Raw genomic sequence first — 18,144 nt, 5'->3', positions numbered from 1 at the left:
AAGCGCGAAATAATTGAAAAATATGAGAGTGGGGTACGTGTCACAGAGCTTGCTCGTTGTCATGGATGATATCGTGTCACTTGGAAATTCCTTGGGGCTGGAGGTTAACGAGGCAGATGTGAATGATCTAATCGCCGAGCACCACGAAGAACTGATGACACAGGATTTAATCGAGCTCCAGGAGAGTGAACATTTGAAGATGTTGCGGGAACTCAGTAGCGAGGAGTAGGTGGAAGAGGGGGGCCGCCTGGCTACAAAGGATATCAAAGACATGCTAGCGAAGTGGCAAGAGTTTTCTGATTTGGTAGAAAAGAGGCACCCTGACAAGCTGCCAAGTGGTCGCGCGTTATCGTATTGTGAGGACATTTGTGCGCGTCATTTTCAAAATATTTTGAAGGGGAGGCAAAAACAAACAACCCTTGATGTGTTCCTTTTAATAACTCCCGCTGAACGTCTGGGTGGAATTAACCCAGAGAACAAAGGTAAAACTGTTGGAATATGTCAACGATGTCTCTCTGTTTTTATTAAAGTATACCTATTAATAAACCTATCAAAAACAAATTAAAACAATTTCAGAATTAGAATTCAGTTTTGTGTAAAGTTACATTAAGCATACGTTTGAGTGTGTCTGTATATATTAATCCAAGTTAATTTAAATTTGTTTGTTCTCTTACGAGTGCGCTGCAGTGGAAAGTCCCCCCCCCCCCCCCCCCCCCCGCCTGCCTCTATGTCCCCCTCTGTACCCTCCACGAAATCCGTCCAATTTTAGTTCTATTAAACACGTTAATACTATTAAACCACTAGTTATGTGTTACTTTGTTAATAGATGGCAAATTAGAAGAAATACAACTTTTCCAATCCAATATCCTGTTTTTGGTGTTTTTTCAGAGGGTTGGAACGAATTAATTTGTTTTTAGTTCTTGTCAATGGGAAACGTTCGTTCGAGTTACAAGATCGACATACGAGCTCAGTCCCGGAACGAATTAAACTCGTATGTAGAGGTACCACTGTATATGCATATAGGAATATATGCATATATCTCTATATATATATATATGTATGTGTATATATATATCTATATATATATATATATATATGTATGTGTATATATATATATATATATATATATATATATATATGTATATATATGTATATGTATATATATATATGTATATATGTATATGTATATATGTATATATGTATATATATATATATATATATGTGTATATGTGTATATATATATATATATATATATATATATATATATATATATATATATATATATATACATATGGCACACCGCTGATATATATATATACACATCAGTGGTGTGCCGTCAGGGTCTTCGAGGCCTTCTCTGCTGGGCTAAGAAATATCTGAATCACAGACTGATGTTAATTATATTTTGTCCATGAATACTTAACTTATTAAATAATTCCAAATTGTCTGTTAGCTTCCTTTCATTGCTTTTCCCCCTGGTTGCACTGCTTCCAGATGTGTGTTTTCATATTGAAGCTTTTAACCAATCACATTTCAGCCATTATTTGTTGCCAGGGTCAGAAATCTGCCTCAAGGCCTTCACAATCAGTTCTGCAGGCTCTGCTGCATTAAACAAGCGTCGATAAGACTGTTGGTTTAACCAATCAGAATTCGATTTGGTGACACCAAGGCCTTCTTGCAGGCGTAGGGATACGTCATCGCCTTCTCGCAGTCGAAGGGAAACGTCATCGCTTTCTCCAACTATGATTGGCGAGTGATAGAGTAGGCGGACCAAAGCCAAAGTGAGCCAGCCAGAGATCGCAAACTCCACCCACAATGGCCGAGCTAACAAACTGTCTCTGGAGCGAGCTGCACCGACAGATTAGGCGCATCAACCATTTTAGAGATAGTTTTAGACTTTTAAGTGTGCCTTATAGGTGTGAAAATATGGTGTGTATGTGTGTACATGTGTGTAAGTGTGTGCGTGCGTGCGCGTGCAAATGTGTATCTCTCTCTCTCTCACTATATATACACACACAGTACATTTTGCACACGAGCATACGTTTTCGCCTTGCAAACATGTTAAATACAGAAATTGCAAATGCAATCGAGACCGCACCTTTAAATGTTGTGCACCCTGTTTTGTTAAAATACGGGAATTGACTTATTGTTTATCACAACAGGCTTTTACAACATGTGTATAAACATGTATTAAAATATTGTGAACTCAGTAGTTTATACCATACCTTAACAGGAACCCTGAGTGGAGAGTTAATGGGTAAATAAAGTGTAGACTGAAATGTTCCATCTTGCATCTCCCGAGTTTTACACTTCGGAGCCAAATGGGTGAAGGGATCACTGGGCAGCCGAGCACAATATCTGAGTGAAAGTAAAAAAATATATATATTCTTTTTTTTATTTTTTAAATAGGATTGATTAAGGATCAATTCAATTGAAAAAAAACCTGTTAATGTGTCCAATAGCTGTATTTATTGTAACACGGGGACCTCCATCATCAGATCGAAGCACATATGGAGGAAGAATGTTGTCATCATCACAGACATGCTCTATTTCAAACTCATCAAGTTCTGCAGATCTCGAGCACTTGTTCCTCAAAATCTGCTTAGAGTGAAAATTAAAACCTCATCATATTTAAGACGTTGTTAGAGAACATTTTTAGATAGTTGAGTCTCAACCACAAAATGTTGAGGACAGATGAGGTTCATCAGGGTTTATTGTGCTACAGCTAAAAATATTGTTTAAAAAAAGGTAGCAACTTTGGTTTCGACAGAATCTCATATCACATTGACTAGGAATTTCAACTGCACACAAAAATAAGAAGTTCGTATGCCAGAGGCATCAGATGGAATCAACAAATCAGGGTGTGATTAATCACCACAAATTACAAGCGTGTGGTAAATACCGATGTTAGAGATTAGCTACTAAAATACAATAATACTGCATACTGGAATTGTTATAAACATACAATGGAGAAAATAAGCATTGAACGCTTCAACAGTTCTTTCCAAAGAGGCAATTCACATGAAATATCTGATACATTTGTAGTATATCAAATAGACCACATAGGAAAAAAATAATTAATAGTCATGATCATAAATAATGACAAAAATGAATTAAACACAATCACACAGGGAAAGTTTTAAACACACACTGACTCATGTAATACCTAATGGAAACACCTTAGCATGCAGTGACAGCTTCCAGGCGCTTCTGGTACGTTTTAAATCTTGACAAAAAAAAGCATTCAATTCAATTACTAATCGATCACACTGCTCAGATGTGATTTTGTCCCACTCCTTCAGCAGTGTTTTTTAAATATTATAGTGCGCTTTGGTGAAGCTTTTTTAATTGTTGCCACACATTCTTAATTCAGGAGAACTGGACAATTTCAACTTATTCATTTAAACCATTTAAAAGTCAATTTTCCCATGTTTTCTAGATTATATCATGCATTTTCTCATACATGGCTCTTCATTATGCCGTCAATTAAATGAGGTCTGCTAAAACTACAAGATGAGAAAAAAACAGTAGGCTACCTCACCCTCCAAATGTCTTTTTAAGTACAGTAATCCCTCAAATATCGCGGATATTGTAGACTAGACATTGCCGCGATAATTGGGCACGCCGCTTCTGAGCGAAGCCATAGCGAGTCGAACACAGTGCGGGGCAAGTTTTTTCGCATTTTCAGCAATGTTTTTTTTAAATATTATAGTGCGCTTTGGTGAAGCTTTTTTATTTGTTGCCACAAATTCTTAATTCAGGAGAATAACTGGACCATTTCAATGTATTCATTTAAACCATTTAAAAGTCAATTTTCCCATGTTTTCTAGATTATATCAAGCATTTTCTCATACATGGCTCTGTTCATTGAAACTACAAGACAAGGAAAAAAACATAGTAGCGTGCCTCACCCTCCAAATGTCTTTGTAAGTACAGTAATCCCACAAATATCGCAGAAATCTTAGAACAGACATGGCCGCGATAATTGGGCACACCTCTTTTGAGCGAAGCCACAGCGAGCCGAGGACAGCACGAGCAAGTTGTCTCGCAGTTGCTGAGCAAAGCCACAGTGAGGGCACATCGTCTCCCAATTGCTGAGCGAAGCCACAGCGAGTCGAGGACAGCGCGGGCACGTCGTCTCCCTGTTCCTGAGCGACGAGATGGCTGAAAAGCGGAGCTATGGCGAGCCGGCGAAGTTTTCGCGCCGCCACAGGCGGCCGTTCGACCGGCAATCCAGCGGCGCGTGCCGGCGGGAAGCGAGGTCTTTCTATATAGGCGCGAAAACATGTTGTATGGTATGCAGTAATAATAGGGGTTATCCTTCGTGATTTTTTGTTATCGCGGCCATATCTCTTCTACAATATCCGCAAAACTCGAGGGATTACTGTACTTACAAAGATATTTGGAGGTCAAGGTACCCTAATTTGGAATGTTTTCTCATTGTATTTTGGCAGGCCTCATTTAATTGAAGGGGCAATGAACAGAGCGATCTATGAGAAAATACTTGATATAACCAACCAGGGAGATGGAAATTTGATGTGACTGGACATTTCAGCATATTTGAGGGAGGATTACTGTACTGACAAAGACATTTGGAGGGTGAGGCACCCTACTGTTTTTTCCTCATCTTGTAGTTTTATAAGACCTCATTTAATTGAAGGCGCAATGAACGGAGCCATGTATGAGAACATGTTTAAAATAATCTAGAAAACATGGGCAAGTTGCCTTTTAAATAGTTTAAATAAAACAATTGAAATGGCCGTTATTTTCTTGAATTTAGCATTTGTGGCAACAAATAATAAAGCTTCACCAACGCGCAGCAAAATATTTAATAAACATTTCTGAAGGAGTGGGACAAAATCACATCTAAGCAGCGATCAATTGGATAATTGAATTCAATTGAATGCTTTTTTTTGTCAAGATTTAAAACGTACCAAAAGCATCTGGAAGCTGTCATTGCATATTTACATTAAGTATTACATGAGTCTAAGTATGTGTATTTAAAACTTTATTACGTGTGATTGCATTTCATTCCTTATTGTCATTATTTTTGATTATGACTATAATTTGTTTTTCGATGTGTGGGGCTATTTGAGATAATACAAATATCGTGTCCCCGCGCCTTCCTCGGCTCGCTGTGGCTTCACTCAGAGGCAGCATGCCCGGACAGTCCTCGGCTCGCTGTGGCGTAGACGACGCTGGACGCTTAGCAGGCATTTTGCGATGTAAAATCAGGACAAAGCGGGAATTGACTCGAAGTATGCTTTTTCCACATCGTATAACGCATGTTATCCGAAACACAACCCGCTAGAAACAAGAAAAGGCAAGGTGGCATGTTTCACAGCTATTTAAAGTTTTTGGCGCGCCCATTTTTTCTGCTATGTTATATCGCTTCTTCGGCACTTAGAGCCAACCATTTCAGCGCCGACTTCCTGACTTCCACCATTTTTCACCTGTCTTCTGGATGCGAATTTCAGCGTGGATTTTGACATCAACTTTTTTTTAAACTTCAGAAAAAATCTGCAATGCATTGAAGCCGCAAAAGTTGAAGGATCACAGTAGTGTTTTTGGATTGGATAACTTTATTCATCCGGTATTTGGGAAATTTCGTTGTCACAGTAGCAAGAGGGTGAGGATGCAGAAATAGGAAAGGCATTGTAGACAAATAGATAGGTAATAAGTAAATTAGTAAATAAATACATGAATAAATATATAAATAAATAAGCGTGTTGCTGATATATATATATATATATATACACAATATATATACACATATATACCGTATTTTCACGCCTATAAGGCGCGCATAAAAGTCAAAAAAATTCTCCAAAATTCTCCAAAATAGACAGGGCGCCTTATAATGCAGAGCGCCCTTTGTGAGCGCCGCCAAGTGGCGCCGAGCGGCTGACGATAGCGCTGGCTACCGAAAGCAGCTTATTTCCGGGTTCCGGTGCGCAGTGACTGCTGGGAAATATAGTTCTTCCTCGCTACACCCACACGCTAAAAAGATGTTTTAAAAAGGCAACGGAAGCAAAACTGAGTTCGGTTGTACTTTATTTAGAAATTTTACAGTTTACTCAAGTCATCACCTTCAAATCCCTCAAACTCCTCATCTTCTGTGTCAGAATTAAACAATTACCCAAACGAGCCTCCCAAATAGCCGCCCCCCCTCTTCGTTCTCAGAGTCACCGTAATTTCCATGTGGCTCCTTAGAAATTATGCCGGCTTTGGGAAAAGCTCGAACAACCGTGCAAGCAGACACGTTCGCCCAGGCGGCAACGATCCATTGACAAATCGTAGTGTAAGAAGCCCGGCGCTGCCTGCCACTTTTCGTGAAGCTGTGTTCGCCAGCGATCATCCACTGCTCCCACGCCGCTCGTAACTTTGATTTGAAAGCCCGGTTGATGCCGATGTCCAGCGGCTGTAATTCTTTGGTCAAGCCTCCGGGAATGACGGCAAGCTCCTAGTTATTATATATAATATATATACACAGTTCAGTCTAGCTTTGAATGCTCTGTTGGAGTAGAGACTTGAAAGTAAAGTTCTAAAACATTAAAGTATGGAATATAATATATAAAGTAAAGTAACAAGTAAAATCTTAAGAGAAAATAAAACGTAAAAATAAAGGATAAAAAAGCTGTAAAAACACAAAATACGAGTGAGGCTTTAGCGAGCTACTGCAACTAGCAGCCGCTTTGAACGGCGCCTATGATGTCTATATGTCTATTTTTTAGGTTATGTGTAGTGTCATTTCTTACCCAAACACTGCATAGTATGAGAGCCGAAAAGTTCAATTTTGTTCTTGTCGGTCAAACAACCTTTTCTCAGTATTCCACAGGCTTCTGAAAATGCTGTTTGGCAAAGTTGAAAGGAGCTTCAACATGATTTTTCTTGAGGAATGGAGTCTTAGGGGCTGAGAGTCCATAGAAGCCAAACTGGAGGAGTCTTTCTGGAGTGTTTACAGCAGACCTGGGCAATCCAGTCATCTAGGGCCGCTGTGGGTGCAGGTTTTTGTTCCAACCGATCCAGCACAGACAGTTTAACTAATTCGATTTCTGCTAAAACAAGAAGTACTTGACTGCAATCCACTGATTGGACTTCTAAGATACCAGATTGGTGGAAAGGTTTCCTCTTATGGGTTGGAACAAAAACCTTCACCCACTGCAGCCATTTCTGGAATTAATTGCCCAGGTCTGTTATAGTGTGGTCCCTGGCTCGTCAAGCACTCTTTTCCGTACTCTCTGAACAGGAATCTTGTGACGAACTCCTGAATGTGGCCTGTTGATTGTAAGGTGGTAATTCTAACATTTACAGGTATGTAATGGTCCTAGTGCTTCTGTTGTGATCCATTGTACGATTTTACTTCCGGCTTATGGAGCCTCCAATAGCTACAAGCATGGCTTCGACGAGGACGGGCGCCATTCATTTTAATGGCCAGCTATCAAAAATATTTGGAGAGGATTTGATTCAACTCATTTAATGTTGAACTCAAATTACAAGGTGGTTTTGGCAACGTGCCAAATACATATCATTAGTGACTTCCATGCTAACGTTTCATTGTTATATTTGGCAGGTTTGACAAATGTCCCGCCCCCAACATGTCTGCCTTTAAATATTTATTTCGATCGGGCATAGTGACACATAGTGGTAATAAAAATCTATTTGTTTCACGGGACTGGGTCCTTATCCAAGCCCAAATGAATTAATGGCTTCAAACTATCACCTGGGAAGATTTAAACCATTGTTCTGTTCTAGATGGTCCATTAAATAAATAGCGTTTTTACCAAATAGGAGACTCAACAGGATTATGAAAAGGACATTCGCCATTTTTTACCCCTAAATTTGAAGTGCTATAACTTGACTGTACTTCAATGTTTGTGCACCGAATTTACTGTACTTGATGGTTGCCCCACCTTAAAGGGTCCTATTGGGGTCTCTCACGAAAACTCAATAGCTCCAACCAGTGGCAATACTTTTTTGCAGTCTGGTTCGAAGCAGGATGCGTAATTTGACCTGATTTTGAGTCTGTATGTTCACAAGACTTTGTTAATGCTGTATTTCAAAGCCCATGTCCACAGGTTGATGCTTTTTGTTGTGGTGACTCATCGGTCAACAAAGACATGAAATACTTTGTTCTGGCTCGTATGTACGGCCATGGCATACATGTTGCTGGTAGGCCAACGGATTCTCGAAGTGCGTCATGGGAACATTGTAGTGTCACCTCTAAACTTTAAAAATGGCATCCCATATAGTGATTTTTTTTCAACAGCGAGCTATGAATATTTGTGAGTGGATGCAAAACTACACAAAAAACTCTCAGGAACTGATGTCCCAAACCAAACAGGAAGTCGGCCATCTTGGATTGAAGTTGAAAAATCAAAATTCGATATCGGGCCGTTTCAAGGCTGCGCATTTGAACAAACTTGTCCTCGGACTTCATATATCTGCCTCAAATTTAGTGGGTTCCATTCCCACCTTTTGCGTGATCAAAAGTTTTCATGACTTGGGGTGGCCTCAACTGGCAGTCAAAGTTCAACGCGTGTTTGCCAATGTGCCAAGCCAACTACCATCCCAAACAAGATATCGCCGTCAGGCGGCAGCCGGTGGCAGTAGCTCTGTCCACTCTTGTTTTTCGTGTTTTACAGCATTTCTATCTTTTTTTTAATTACATTTTAATACTTATTAATGCATTCCTCTTTTACTTTGTAATTTATACTTTTTACTTTGTTTTTGCAACTTCCTTTGTTCTATCAGCTTGGTTTTTTTCTACTAGTTCTTTTTTGGAACCATTTACCCATGCCTCCGCTGTCATACACATGGGATTAGCTGTGAACAATACCAAGCAGAAAGAGCAACACCACGATGCCGCTGGAAATCCGGAGCTGGACAAAAGTCCCGGGAGAAGAAGCAACGCTTCAGACCAATCATTCCAGCTCCAGGCTACTGAGGGGCTGTGTGGATAAACTTGGAAGAGTGACTCTTCATATTTTCAACCTTGGTCTCAGTCTGCAGAAGTTCGCCACCTTGTGAAAGACTTCATCTGTGTGGTTCCTTTTTTATCTAACTCTACAATGTCTTTTTCTTGTGTCTGTATCCGTTCTTGCTACTGCAACCAAGAAGGCGCCGCTCAAGTGGTAGCTGGTAATGGTAGCTCCGTCCGCCGCTCTTGCTTGTTTTGCTTTTGCTGCTTTCCCATCTTATTAAATTGCATTTTAATATTTCATAAAGCTTTCCAATATACTTAGCTTTGTACTTTGTGCTTTTTGCTTTGTTGTTTTACAACATTTGCGACTCAAACCAACCCGACACGTGGCTTGGTTTCTTTGTGCTAGTCCTAGACGTCTTCGGAGCCATTCAGCCGTGCCTCCACTGTCATGCACACGGGAGTAGTGGACAATAGTGCCGGGAGAAGAAGCGAGACTCCAGACCGAGCATTCCATCATTGTTGTGGGAGCGTGAGATCTCTCCCCAGTCAGATGGAGGAGCTGTCGGTTTTGCTGGTCTGCAACGGGAGAGTTGTGTGCTTGTGTGCTTTGAAGCCCCGCACCCGCCTCTCCGCTGCTGCTGATCAGGTGATAGGACAGTTTAGGAGGATCTAGATTCTAGGCAAAGAAGATAATCACCTCCAGATTACTGAGGGACTGAGCAGATCTTGAAAAAGTCATTCTGCATATTTAACCTCAGTCTGCAGCAGGTCCCCACCTTGTGGACTTCCTGTGTGTGGCTCCAGTTTTTTACCAAGGTCTACAATGACTTCTGTGTCTGTCTTGCTACTGCAACCAAGGAAATTTCCCAAATACAGGATGAAATAATTCAAATTCAATTCATTCAAAAGCCTTTATTGTCATCATACACAGCTGCGTATAACGAAATTGGTGGTGCTTATCGAAGCTTTTCAAAGTGTGTTTTCCAAGTAAAAAAAACATAAATAGTAGTATAAAAGTATAAAAAGTCACATCTCAGCTAGGTGAATTCTTAAATATTGCACAGATTCTTAAATATTGCACGGATTCTAAAATACTGCACGAATTCTAAATTGCACAGATTTCTAAGATATTGCACATTGTTATTGCATACCCCGAAGTTATTGCACAGAAGGGATTGTGTGTCGTGCTAACTGAAGTTCAGAGTCCTGATGGCTGTGGGAAAAAACTGTCCTTAAGTCTATTTGTCCGTGCTTTGTGAGACCTGTAGCGTCTGCCAGAGGGCAGCAGCTGGAACAGGTTGTGACCAGGGTGGTTTTGGTCCCTGACAATGTTCCTGGCTCTGATGAGGTAGCGAGGGCTGGCAATGTCATCCAGTGAGGGCAGAGAGCAGCCGATGATCTTCTGGGCAGTGTGGATCACCCTCTGCATGGCCTTTCTGTCTGCTGCCGTGCTTCCAGTGTACCACACTGTAATGCAGTATGCCAGGATGCTCTCCACAGTGGCTCTGTAGAAGGTTACCAGAAGCTTAGTGTCCAAGTTGTTCCTCCTGAGTACCCTCAGGAAATGGAGACAGTTCCCGGCCTTCTTCACCACTGCCGTGGCGTTGGTAGACCAGGAGAGCTTTTCCGTGACGTGGACCCCCAGGAATTTGAAGGACTGGACCCTGTCTACGCATACCCTATTTATGAGGAGTGGGGCCAGATCTGTGCTGCGTTTAGGAAAGTCCAGGATTATTTCTTTAGTTTTCGTGGTGTTTAGTGTGAGATTGTTCACCAAACACCACGAGCACAGATTGTTGACCTCATCTCTGTAGGCCGACTCATCCCCTCCTGAGATGAGTCCGACCAGAGTGGTGTCATCGGCAAATTTGATGATGGAGTTAGACTGGTGGGTCGGTGTAGTCGTATATCGGAAAATTTGATGGAGTTAGACTGGTAAGTCGGTGTACAGTCGTATGTGTACAGGGAGTACAGAAGAGGACTCTGTACACAGCCTTGAGGGGAGCCAATGCTCAGTGTGATGGAGGAAGAGAGGTGGGGACCAAGTCTAACAGTTTGTGGACGGTTGGTTAAGAAGTTCTTAATCCAGTAGCAGATGGAAGAGGATAGTCCAAGGTGGGAGAGTTTTTCAGCCAGAATGTCCGGTATTAGTGTTGAAGGCTGAGCTATAGTCAATGAAAAGCATCCTCACGTAGTTTCTATGGTGCTCCAGGTGGCTCAGTGCTGTGTGTAGAGCTACAGCGATGGTGTCCTCAGTGGACCTTTTTGCTCTATAGGCAAACTGGTGAGTGTCAACTGAGGGAGGGATTGTATCCCTGATATGGCGGGCGACCAACTTTTCAAAGCACTTAATGACCAGAGCCGTAAGTACAACAGGCGTATAATCATTCAGACTGACAATGGTTCTTTTTAGGGACAGGGATAATGGTGGCAGATTTCAGGCAGGATGGGATGATGGATTGTTGCAGGGAACAATTGAAGATCTTGGTGAAAACACCAGTCCGCTGGTCAGCACAGGCTTTGAGCACCTCCCAGGTACTCCGTCAGGGCCAGCAGCCTTACTGGTGTTCAGTCCCCAGTACCTGTCTCACTTCATGTTCCTGAAGCTCCTGTGTACTGCTGCAGGGTGGTGGTGGATGTGTTGAGACTGGGTCTGATAGCGGGCAAAGAAACGGTTCAGTTCCTCTGCTAGTGAGGCATCTGCGTTAACAGACATTATTGTCATTGTAATTGGTAATATGTCTTATTCCCTGCCACATATTCTTAGGGTCATTACCTGCGAAGTGCTCCTCAATTTTCCTTGTATATACTGCCTTGGCTTTTTTAATGCCTCTCTACAGCTCTGCTCTGGCAGCACTGTATTGTACCTTGTTCCCTGACCTGAAGGTGGTGTTACGGCATTTGATGAGTGCCTGTGCCTCACTGGTCATCCAGGGTTTTTGGTTAGGAAAAACCTGTATCCGTTTATTAACAGTGACGTTGTCCGTGCAGAAAAACAGTCCAGCAGCTGAGAAAGGGCGTCCTAGGGCCATGTTTTTATTATCTTTATTTGTGGCCATTTTAGCCTCCGGAGTGGGGTGTATGCCGGGGTGAGGGGCAGGCAGAGATGGTCTGTTCCAGCTAGGTGAGGGAGGGGTGTGGCTCTATAAGCATGTTTGATATTAGAATAAACATCGTCTAGAGCAGGGGTCACCAAACTACGGCCCGCGGGCCGGAAACGGCCCGTCAGCACATTTGGCCCGGCCCTCTGAACAATACCAAAGATGCTATCGGATTTATTTCCTATTTGGAAGAAAAAAAAATCCAGATTTTTTTTTTTCAAAAAAAAAAAAATCCTAAGCCCCGCCCTGTCAAAGAGAGAACGGAATAATGGCAAAAAAGTTAGGTAAGAGAAAAATTGATTCAGAATGCAGGGTATTTAACCTGGAGTGGACAAACGATTATTTTTTTGTTCAATGCAAAGAAAAGGCTGTTTGTCTCGTCTGTCAAGAGTCGGTGGCGGTATTCAAAGAATACAATCTTCGCCGACACTATGAATCCCGTCACAAAGACAAGTACGATAGCTTGCAAGGCCAAATATGAGCAGACAAACTCAAAGCGAAAAAGTGAACTACTATCTCAGCAGAATACATTTGTACGCCAAGCTCAGCTGAACCAGGCATCCGTTCGGGCCAGCTTTCGAGTTGCTAAACTGATAGCAAGCAGCGGTAAGGCTTTCACTGACGGAGAGTTTGTGAAAAATGTATGGATGCTGTCGCGGAGGTGTGTCCTGAGAAGAAAGATGCATTTAATGCCGTAAGTCTGTCGGCGAGTACAATCACCAGACGCGTTGAAGAAATCGGGAGTAATGTATATGCCCAGCTGCAGCAGAAGACGAAAGAATTTGACTTTTTTTCATTAGCACTGGATGAAAGCACGGACGTGCAAGACACAGCGCAACTGCTCATTTTTATTCGTGGAGTTAGCGCAAACTTTGAGATATGCGAGGATCTGGCAGCCCTCCAAAGTCTCAAAGGGACTACAACAGGAGAAGATATTTTTGACAAAGTGTGCCAAACCATGGAGAAGTTGGACTTGGACTGGTCAAAGCTAGCTAGCATCACGACTGACGGGGCTCCTAGCATGGTGGGCGAAACTCGCGGTCTAATGGGACGCATGAACCGGGAGTTGGAAAAAAGGGGTCTCACCGCCCCGCTACGAGTCCACTGCCTAATTCACCAGCAAGCACTGTGCTGCAAAGTGTTGACGTGAGAGATTATGCTCTGACAACTGATCTGAACTTTTATCTGTTAAGATTGTGCATGGCTCAACAGAAAGTTAATGTTCCATGGCTTTTTTTCTATGAAGAACCCAGAGAGTTATTTAGTTATTATTTATTTCATAAATAGTGTTATTTATTTCCTGTTTTTTCTGTGAATAACTCAGAGAGGGTTATTTAGTTATTATTTATTTCATTAATAGTGTTATTATTTGTTTCCTGACTTTTTTTCTGTAAAGAACCTGGAAAGGGTTATTTGGTTATGTGTGGCTTTCTGGAAAACAATAATTGTTTTAAGCTCCCCTACGATCGTCACACTTTTTCTGTTACAAACTGACACCGGCCCCCCCATCAGAAAAGGGAAAGGTTATGTGGCCCTCACAGGAAAAAGTTTGGGGACCCCTGGTCTTATCTCCTCTGGTGTGACACTTCACGTAATGGATAAACTTAGGCAGAACAGTCTTTAAACATGCTTTGGTGAAGTCACCAGGGACAAAAAAGACTCCATCTGGTCGGTCAAGCTGCTGTTTGTCTATAGTCGCTAGCAGGAGGCTAAGTGCCGTGCTAACGTTAGCATCCGGTGGGATGTAAACAGCCATTACAATGACGATCGTTACCTCTCTAGGTAGATAGAAGGGCCTGCACTGTACTGCCAATAGCTCTAAATCCGGGGAGCAGTGAGTGTTAATGATCCTACTGTTGCAGCACCATTCATTGTGTATGTGCATGCAAAGTCCCCCACCTTTGCTTTTCCCTGATAATTCTTTCGAACGATCGTTTCGGAATAGCGTCCGGCTAGCTAGCGATACTGCGGCGTCGGGTATTTGCGGGTGTAGCCAAGTTTCCGTGATGAAAATAACGTTGCAGTTCCTGACAAAGCTGTTGGTAGCAAGCTGAAGTTCCAATTCGTCCATTTTGTGGGTGATGGATCTGGCGTTGGTCAAGAAGATACTCGGAAGCGGTGCTTGGTGTGGTCTCTGCCTTAGCTTAGCAGCTAAGCCCGCCCAGCATCCGCACTTTTGCTTTCTTTCCCTTCGCTGCCTCCGTCGTACTCTGAGTGGGCTGACTATCCACGGAGATCCCGGTGGTCTCGAGATGTCCTCGGAATATCGTAGGTCCGTTGGTAATCTGTTGTGATGGATATATCGCAAATAATTGCTATTATGCTTGGGACTAGTTTTTTTGCCGTTGTGGACGTCGTTTATGCACCTACCCCACCCCCACACAATTTTGTCTTAAGTTGTCGCCCTCCCCATTAGCTAGTCCGCGGGAAAATCGAAAGAGCTTTACAGTGAGAAAAATGTTGGGGACCGCTGCTTCAGTATACAATTAAAACAAAGGAAAAGGACTGTTCTAATATGATTAGAATTAAAATTAAAATGCACATAATAAAATTAAAATACGATTTAAAAGAAGAAAAATTAACCTTTTCTATTGCCTTGTAGGTAGTGAGATCATTTTCAAAGCATTTTGTCTTCTCACTATCAGCCAGCATAACATAGTTGGAGACAGGTGCCCGAGCTCTGCCTTTGGACTGAACATAGGACCTGTATTCAGTTGGCAAATCAAACCGCACCACCAGGTTACACTTTGGAATGTCAACACCTTCCTCCACAATGCTTGTGGCGATCAGCAAGTTGGTTTCATGAGCCCGAAATTTGCGTAGGACCTAGAGTAAAAAAAAAAAATTTAGTTAAGAAGTACGTCACACTTATATTTTTAAGGACCATAAAGGGTCCCGCAAGAGGGTCAGAATGCAGATACAGGAAAATACATTTTAGACATAAATAGATAGGTAATAAATAAGTTAATAAATAAATAAATATACACATAAATTAATAAAGAAATATATAAATAAATAGCCGTGTTGTTGAAAGATTTAGATATATATACAGTGGTACCTCGACCTACGATCAGCTCGTGGTACGACGAAAATTTCGATCGAATAATTCGCCCGCGATACGATCAAAATTTCGAGATGCGACCAAGCCAGGTGGCCATGACATGAGAGGACAACACCCATGGGCAATGGCACCCTTTCTCAGAATAAAACTTCATTACCCACAATCAATACGTGGGTAGGAGGTTGCATTTCCTGTTTCCCCCCCTTATCATGTTAGCTCCCGTTGGCGGAGCGATCGCTAATTCAAGACTACTTCTCTTTGCAAGAGGTCGTGTGTTATCCTATTGTGAGGACATCTGTGTGCATCATTTTCGGAATATTTTGAAGCTATTACAACAGCAAACAGCCCATCGATAGTGAACGCGAGGGTGGAGGCGTGGCAAACAACTAACCAGGCCAGAACGAAGGTAAAAAAAATTAAACAAAATTAGAATTCTGTTTTGTGTAAAGTTACTGTTGGAGTAATCATTATTATAAATGTGTTTGCAATGCTTATTTAGGAATATAAAGCCTTATAATATACATGCTTACTATATTAAACAATATATTTGCTTATTAGGAATTGTAATGCTAACTATATTAAACAATATAGTTATATATGTGTTGATCGCTTTTATGTTAGAGTTAGAATTAATGTGTTTTCAACGAAGACAAACGCTTACTCCAAGGTCACTCTCCAGGACAGCTGGCTACAGCTAGAGACTTAACAATTCACTGAGTCCTTGCTCCGAGGACTGATTACTGGAAGATACGCCTCAACCCTTTCCCCAGATACAAGTTCCAGGATCTACAAGGACTCTTAAACTACTTTGTTTACCTTATAATGAAAATATTATGCATATCCTCACGCCATTGTTTGGGTGCCTTGTTCAACTTTTATGCTCACTTCGGCCATCTAGGGTGTTATTTTACTGATTACATAAACATGTTTTTCGAGTGTCGCGATTAAATACAATGATTCAGTTACTGCAATTCAGAATGCCTTGTGGACTGAGACGACGTCACCAGGCAACTCCTTGCAAGTTGTAAGCAGAATTTGTTGAAAGATGTTTTCCTTTTTTAAATTAAATATTACTAATAATGATTCAAAAGGTTTTGATCATAATTCCAACAGTTACATAAACGTATGTTTGAGTGTGTCTGTATATATTAATCCAAGTTAATTTTAATTTGTTTGCTCGGTTAAGAGTGCGTTGTCGTGGAAAGTCCCCCGCTCGAGTTACGAAAAGCTCGACATACGATCTCAGTCCCGGAACGGATTAAGATCGTATGTCGACGTACCACTGTATTTGATTCAGGTGTGTTGATAAAGGGAGACATGGAAAAAAGACTGGATAGGGGCGCTCGAGGACCGGACTTGGCCACCCCTGTTCTAAAGGAAGTAGGCGTACACAGCACTGGCAATGCCTCCTCGGAATAAGTGCAAAATGGATCGATATTTGGATGAAACTTAAGAAATCCAGAAACTCTCAGAACTTTATTGCTTCTTATTTGACGAAATATCCTGTGTTGACGCCGTCTCCAAAAGGACTGACATTTGCACATTGCAGAACATGCATGTGCGACTACAGCGTGACATGGTGGAAATACTGACTGTAAAACACACGTAGAAGGACCCAAACACAAAGATAAACTTATTTTCATTATGCCGTGCTTTTTCAATAGTTTACAAAAACACAATATTTCAATAATGTGAAAACATGATAATAACAGTTTGATTTAAATTGTCCTACGCTTATTTATTTTTTTACATTTTATATCGAGTTTGCGTGAATCGCATTCACTCCGGATATGACAAGGGTACTCCTGAAATGGGGCCAACGGAGGTTGGCAGCACTGTGAATGCCATCTCCAAGTCCACAAAGCACATTTAGACTGGTTGCCACCGAGGAGATTTTTGACCACATCGGTGACTTCAATCCCAGAGATAAGAGGATCCGCCCCAGAGTCCCCCAGCTCTGCTTCCTCATGGGAAGAAGTTTTGGTGGAGTCAAGGAGGTCTTCAAAGTATTCGGCCCACAGATTCACAACATCCCGATTCGAGGTCAGCAGGGTCCCATCCCCACTATACACTGTTGATGGTGCACTGCTTCCCCCTCCTGAGACGTCAGATGGTGGACCAAAATTTCCTTGAAGCCACCCAGAAGTCATTCTTCATGGCCTTGCCAAACTCCTCCCACCGTGAGCGACTCCAGAGTGGAAGAGTGTCCAACTCAGCTCATAGGAGTGGTACCAGAACCCAAGCTGTGCGTAGAGGTTAGCCCGACTACATCAAGCTGGAATTCCTCGACCTCAGGCACTAGCTCAGGCTGTTTCCTAACCGGAGAGGTGACATTCCAGGTCCCAAGAGACATTTTCTGGAGCCGGAGATCGAACCGCCAAGGATCCCTCCTCTGGCTCCCCCAGCTTTGGAGGTACCCGACCTCTTTGGCCCTGCTCATAGGTGGTGAGCCCATGTTAAGGGGAACCCACATCGCCTTTTTGGGCTGTGCCCGGCGGGGGTCCATGGGTGTAGGCCCGGCCACCAGGTGCTCCCCATCGTGCCCTTTCTCCGGGCCTGGCTCCAGAGTGGGGCCCCGGTGAACCACATCCGGGCGAGAAAAATCATAGTCCATTGGTCTTTCTGGTCATAAGAGGTCTTCTGGGCCATTCTTTGCCTGATCCCTCACCTCAGACCAGTTTGCCATGGATGACCCTACCAGGGGCACAAGAGCCCAGACAACATAGCTCCAGGATCACTGGGACACACAAACCCCATCACCACGATAAGGTGATGACTCAATTTAAATTAAACTGTTATTATCATGTTTTTACATTAATTGAAATTTTGTGTTTTTGCAAACTATTGAAAAAGTTCAGCATAAAGAAAATAGGTTTATCTTTGTGTTTGGGTCCTTCTACGTATGTTTTACAGTCAGTAATTCCACCATGTGTCACGCAAGCCTGTTGTGCAATGTGCAAATGTCGGTCCTTTTGTAGATGGCTTCAAGATGGGTAATTTTGTCAAATGCGGACCAATAAACTTCTGCGAATGTCTGGCTTTCTTATTAGAAGTTT

At 42.2% G+C, this 18,144-nt stretch overlaps 1 protein-coding gene across 8 annotated transcripts in view; it reads right to left on the bottom strand.

Annotated features, from left to right (window-relative positions):
- Positions 1-18,144, bottom strand: part of dicer1 (dicer 1, ribonuclease type III) — a 190,598-nt gene that overhangs the window by 104,726 nt on the left and 67,728 nt on the right. For 6 of the 8 annotated variants that reach the window (XR_013305092.1, XM_077620450.1, XM_077620449.1 and 3 more), the window contains 3 exons: positions 14,611-14,853; positions 2,444-2,598; positions 2,226-2,358 (listed from right to left, as the gene is read on the bottom strand). Coding sequence is in view for 7 of the 8 variants with exons in the window: in XM_077620450.1 (XP_077476576.1) it covers positions 2,226-2,358; positions 2,444-2,598; positions 14,611-14,853 (531 nt within the window). In the remaining variant the exon portion in view is untranslated. Of the gene's footprint in view, positions 1-2,225; positions 2,359-2,443; positions 2,599-2,695; positions 6,464-12,857; positions 14,313-14,610; positions 14,854-18,144 lie in introns of those variants that run through there. The other 2 variants (XM_077620454.1, XM_077620455.1) reach the window with 2 other exon arrangements.

This window comes from Stigmatopora argus, chromosome 15 (genome assembly GCF_051989625.1).
Source record: "Stigmatopora argus isolate UIUO_Sarg chromosome 15, RoL_Sarg_1.0, whole genome shotgun sequence".
Lineage (NCBI taxonomy): Eukaryota > Metazoa > Chordata > Actinopteri > Syngnathiformes > Syngnathidae > Stigmatopora > Stigmatopora argus.
Note: the sequence above shows the minus strand (reverse complement) of the source record. Positions and strands in the feature narration are given on the sequence as shown.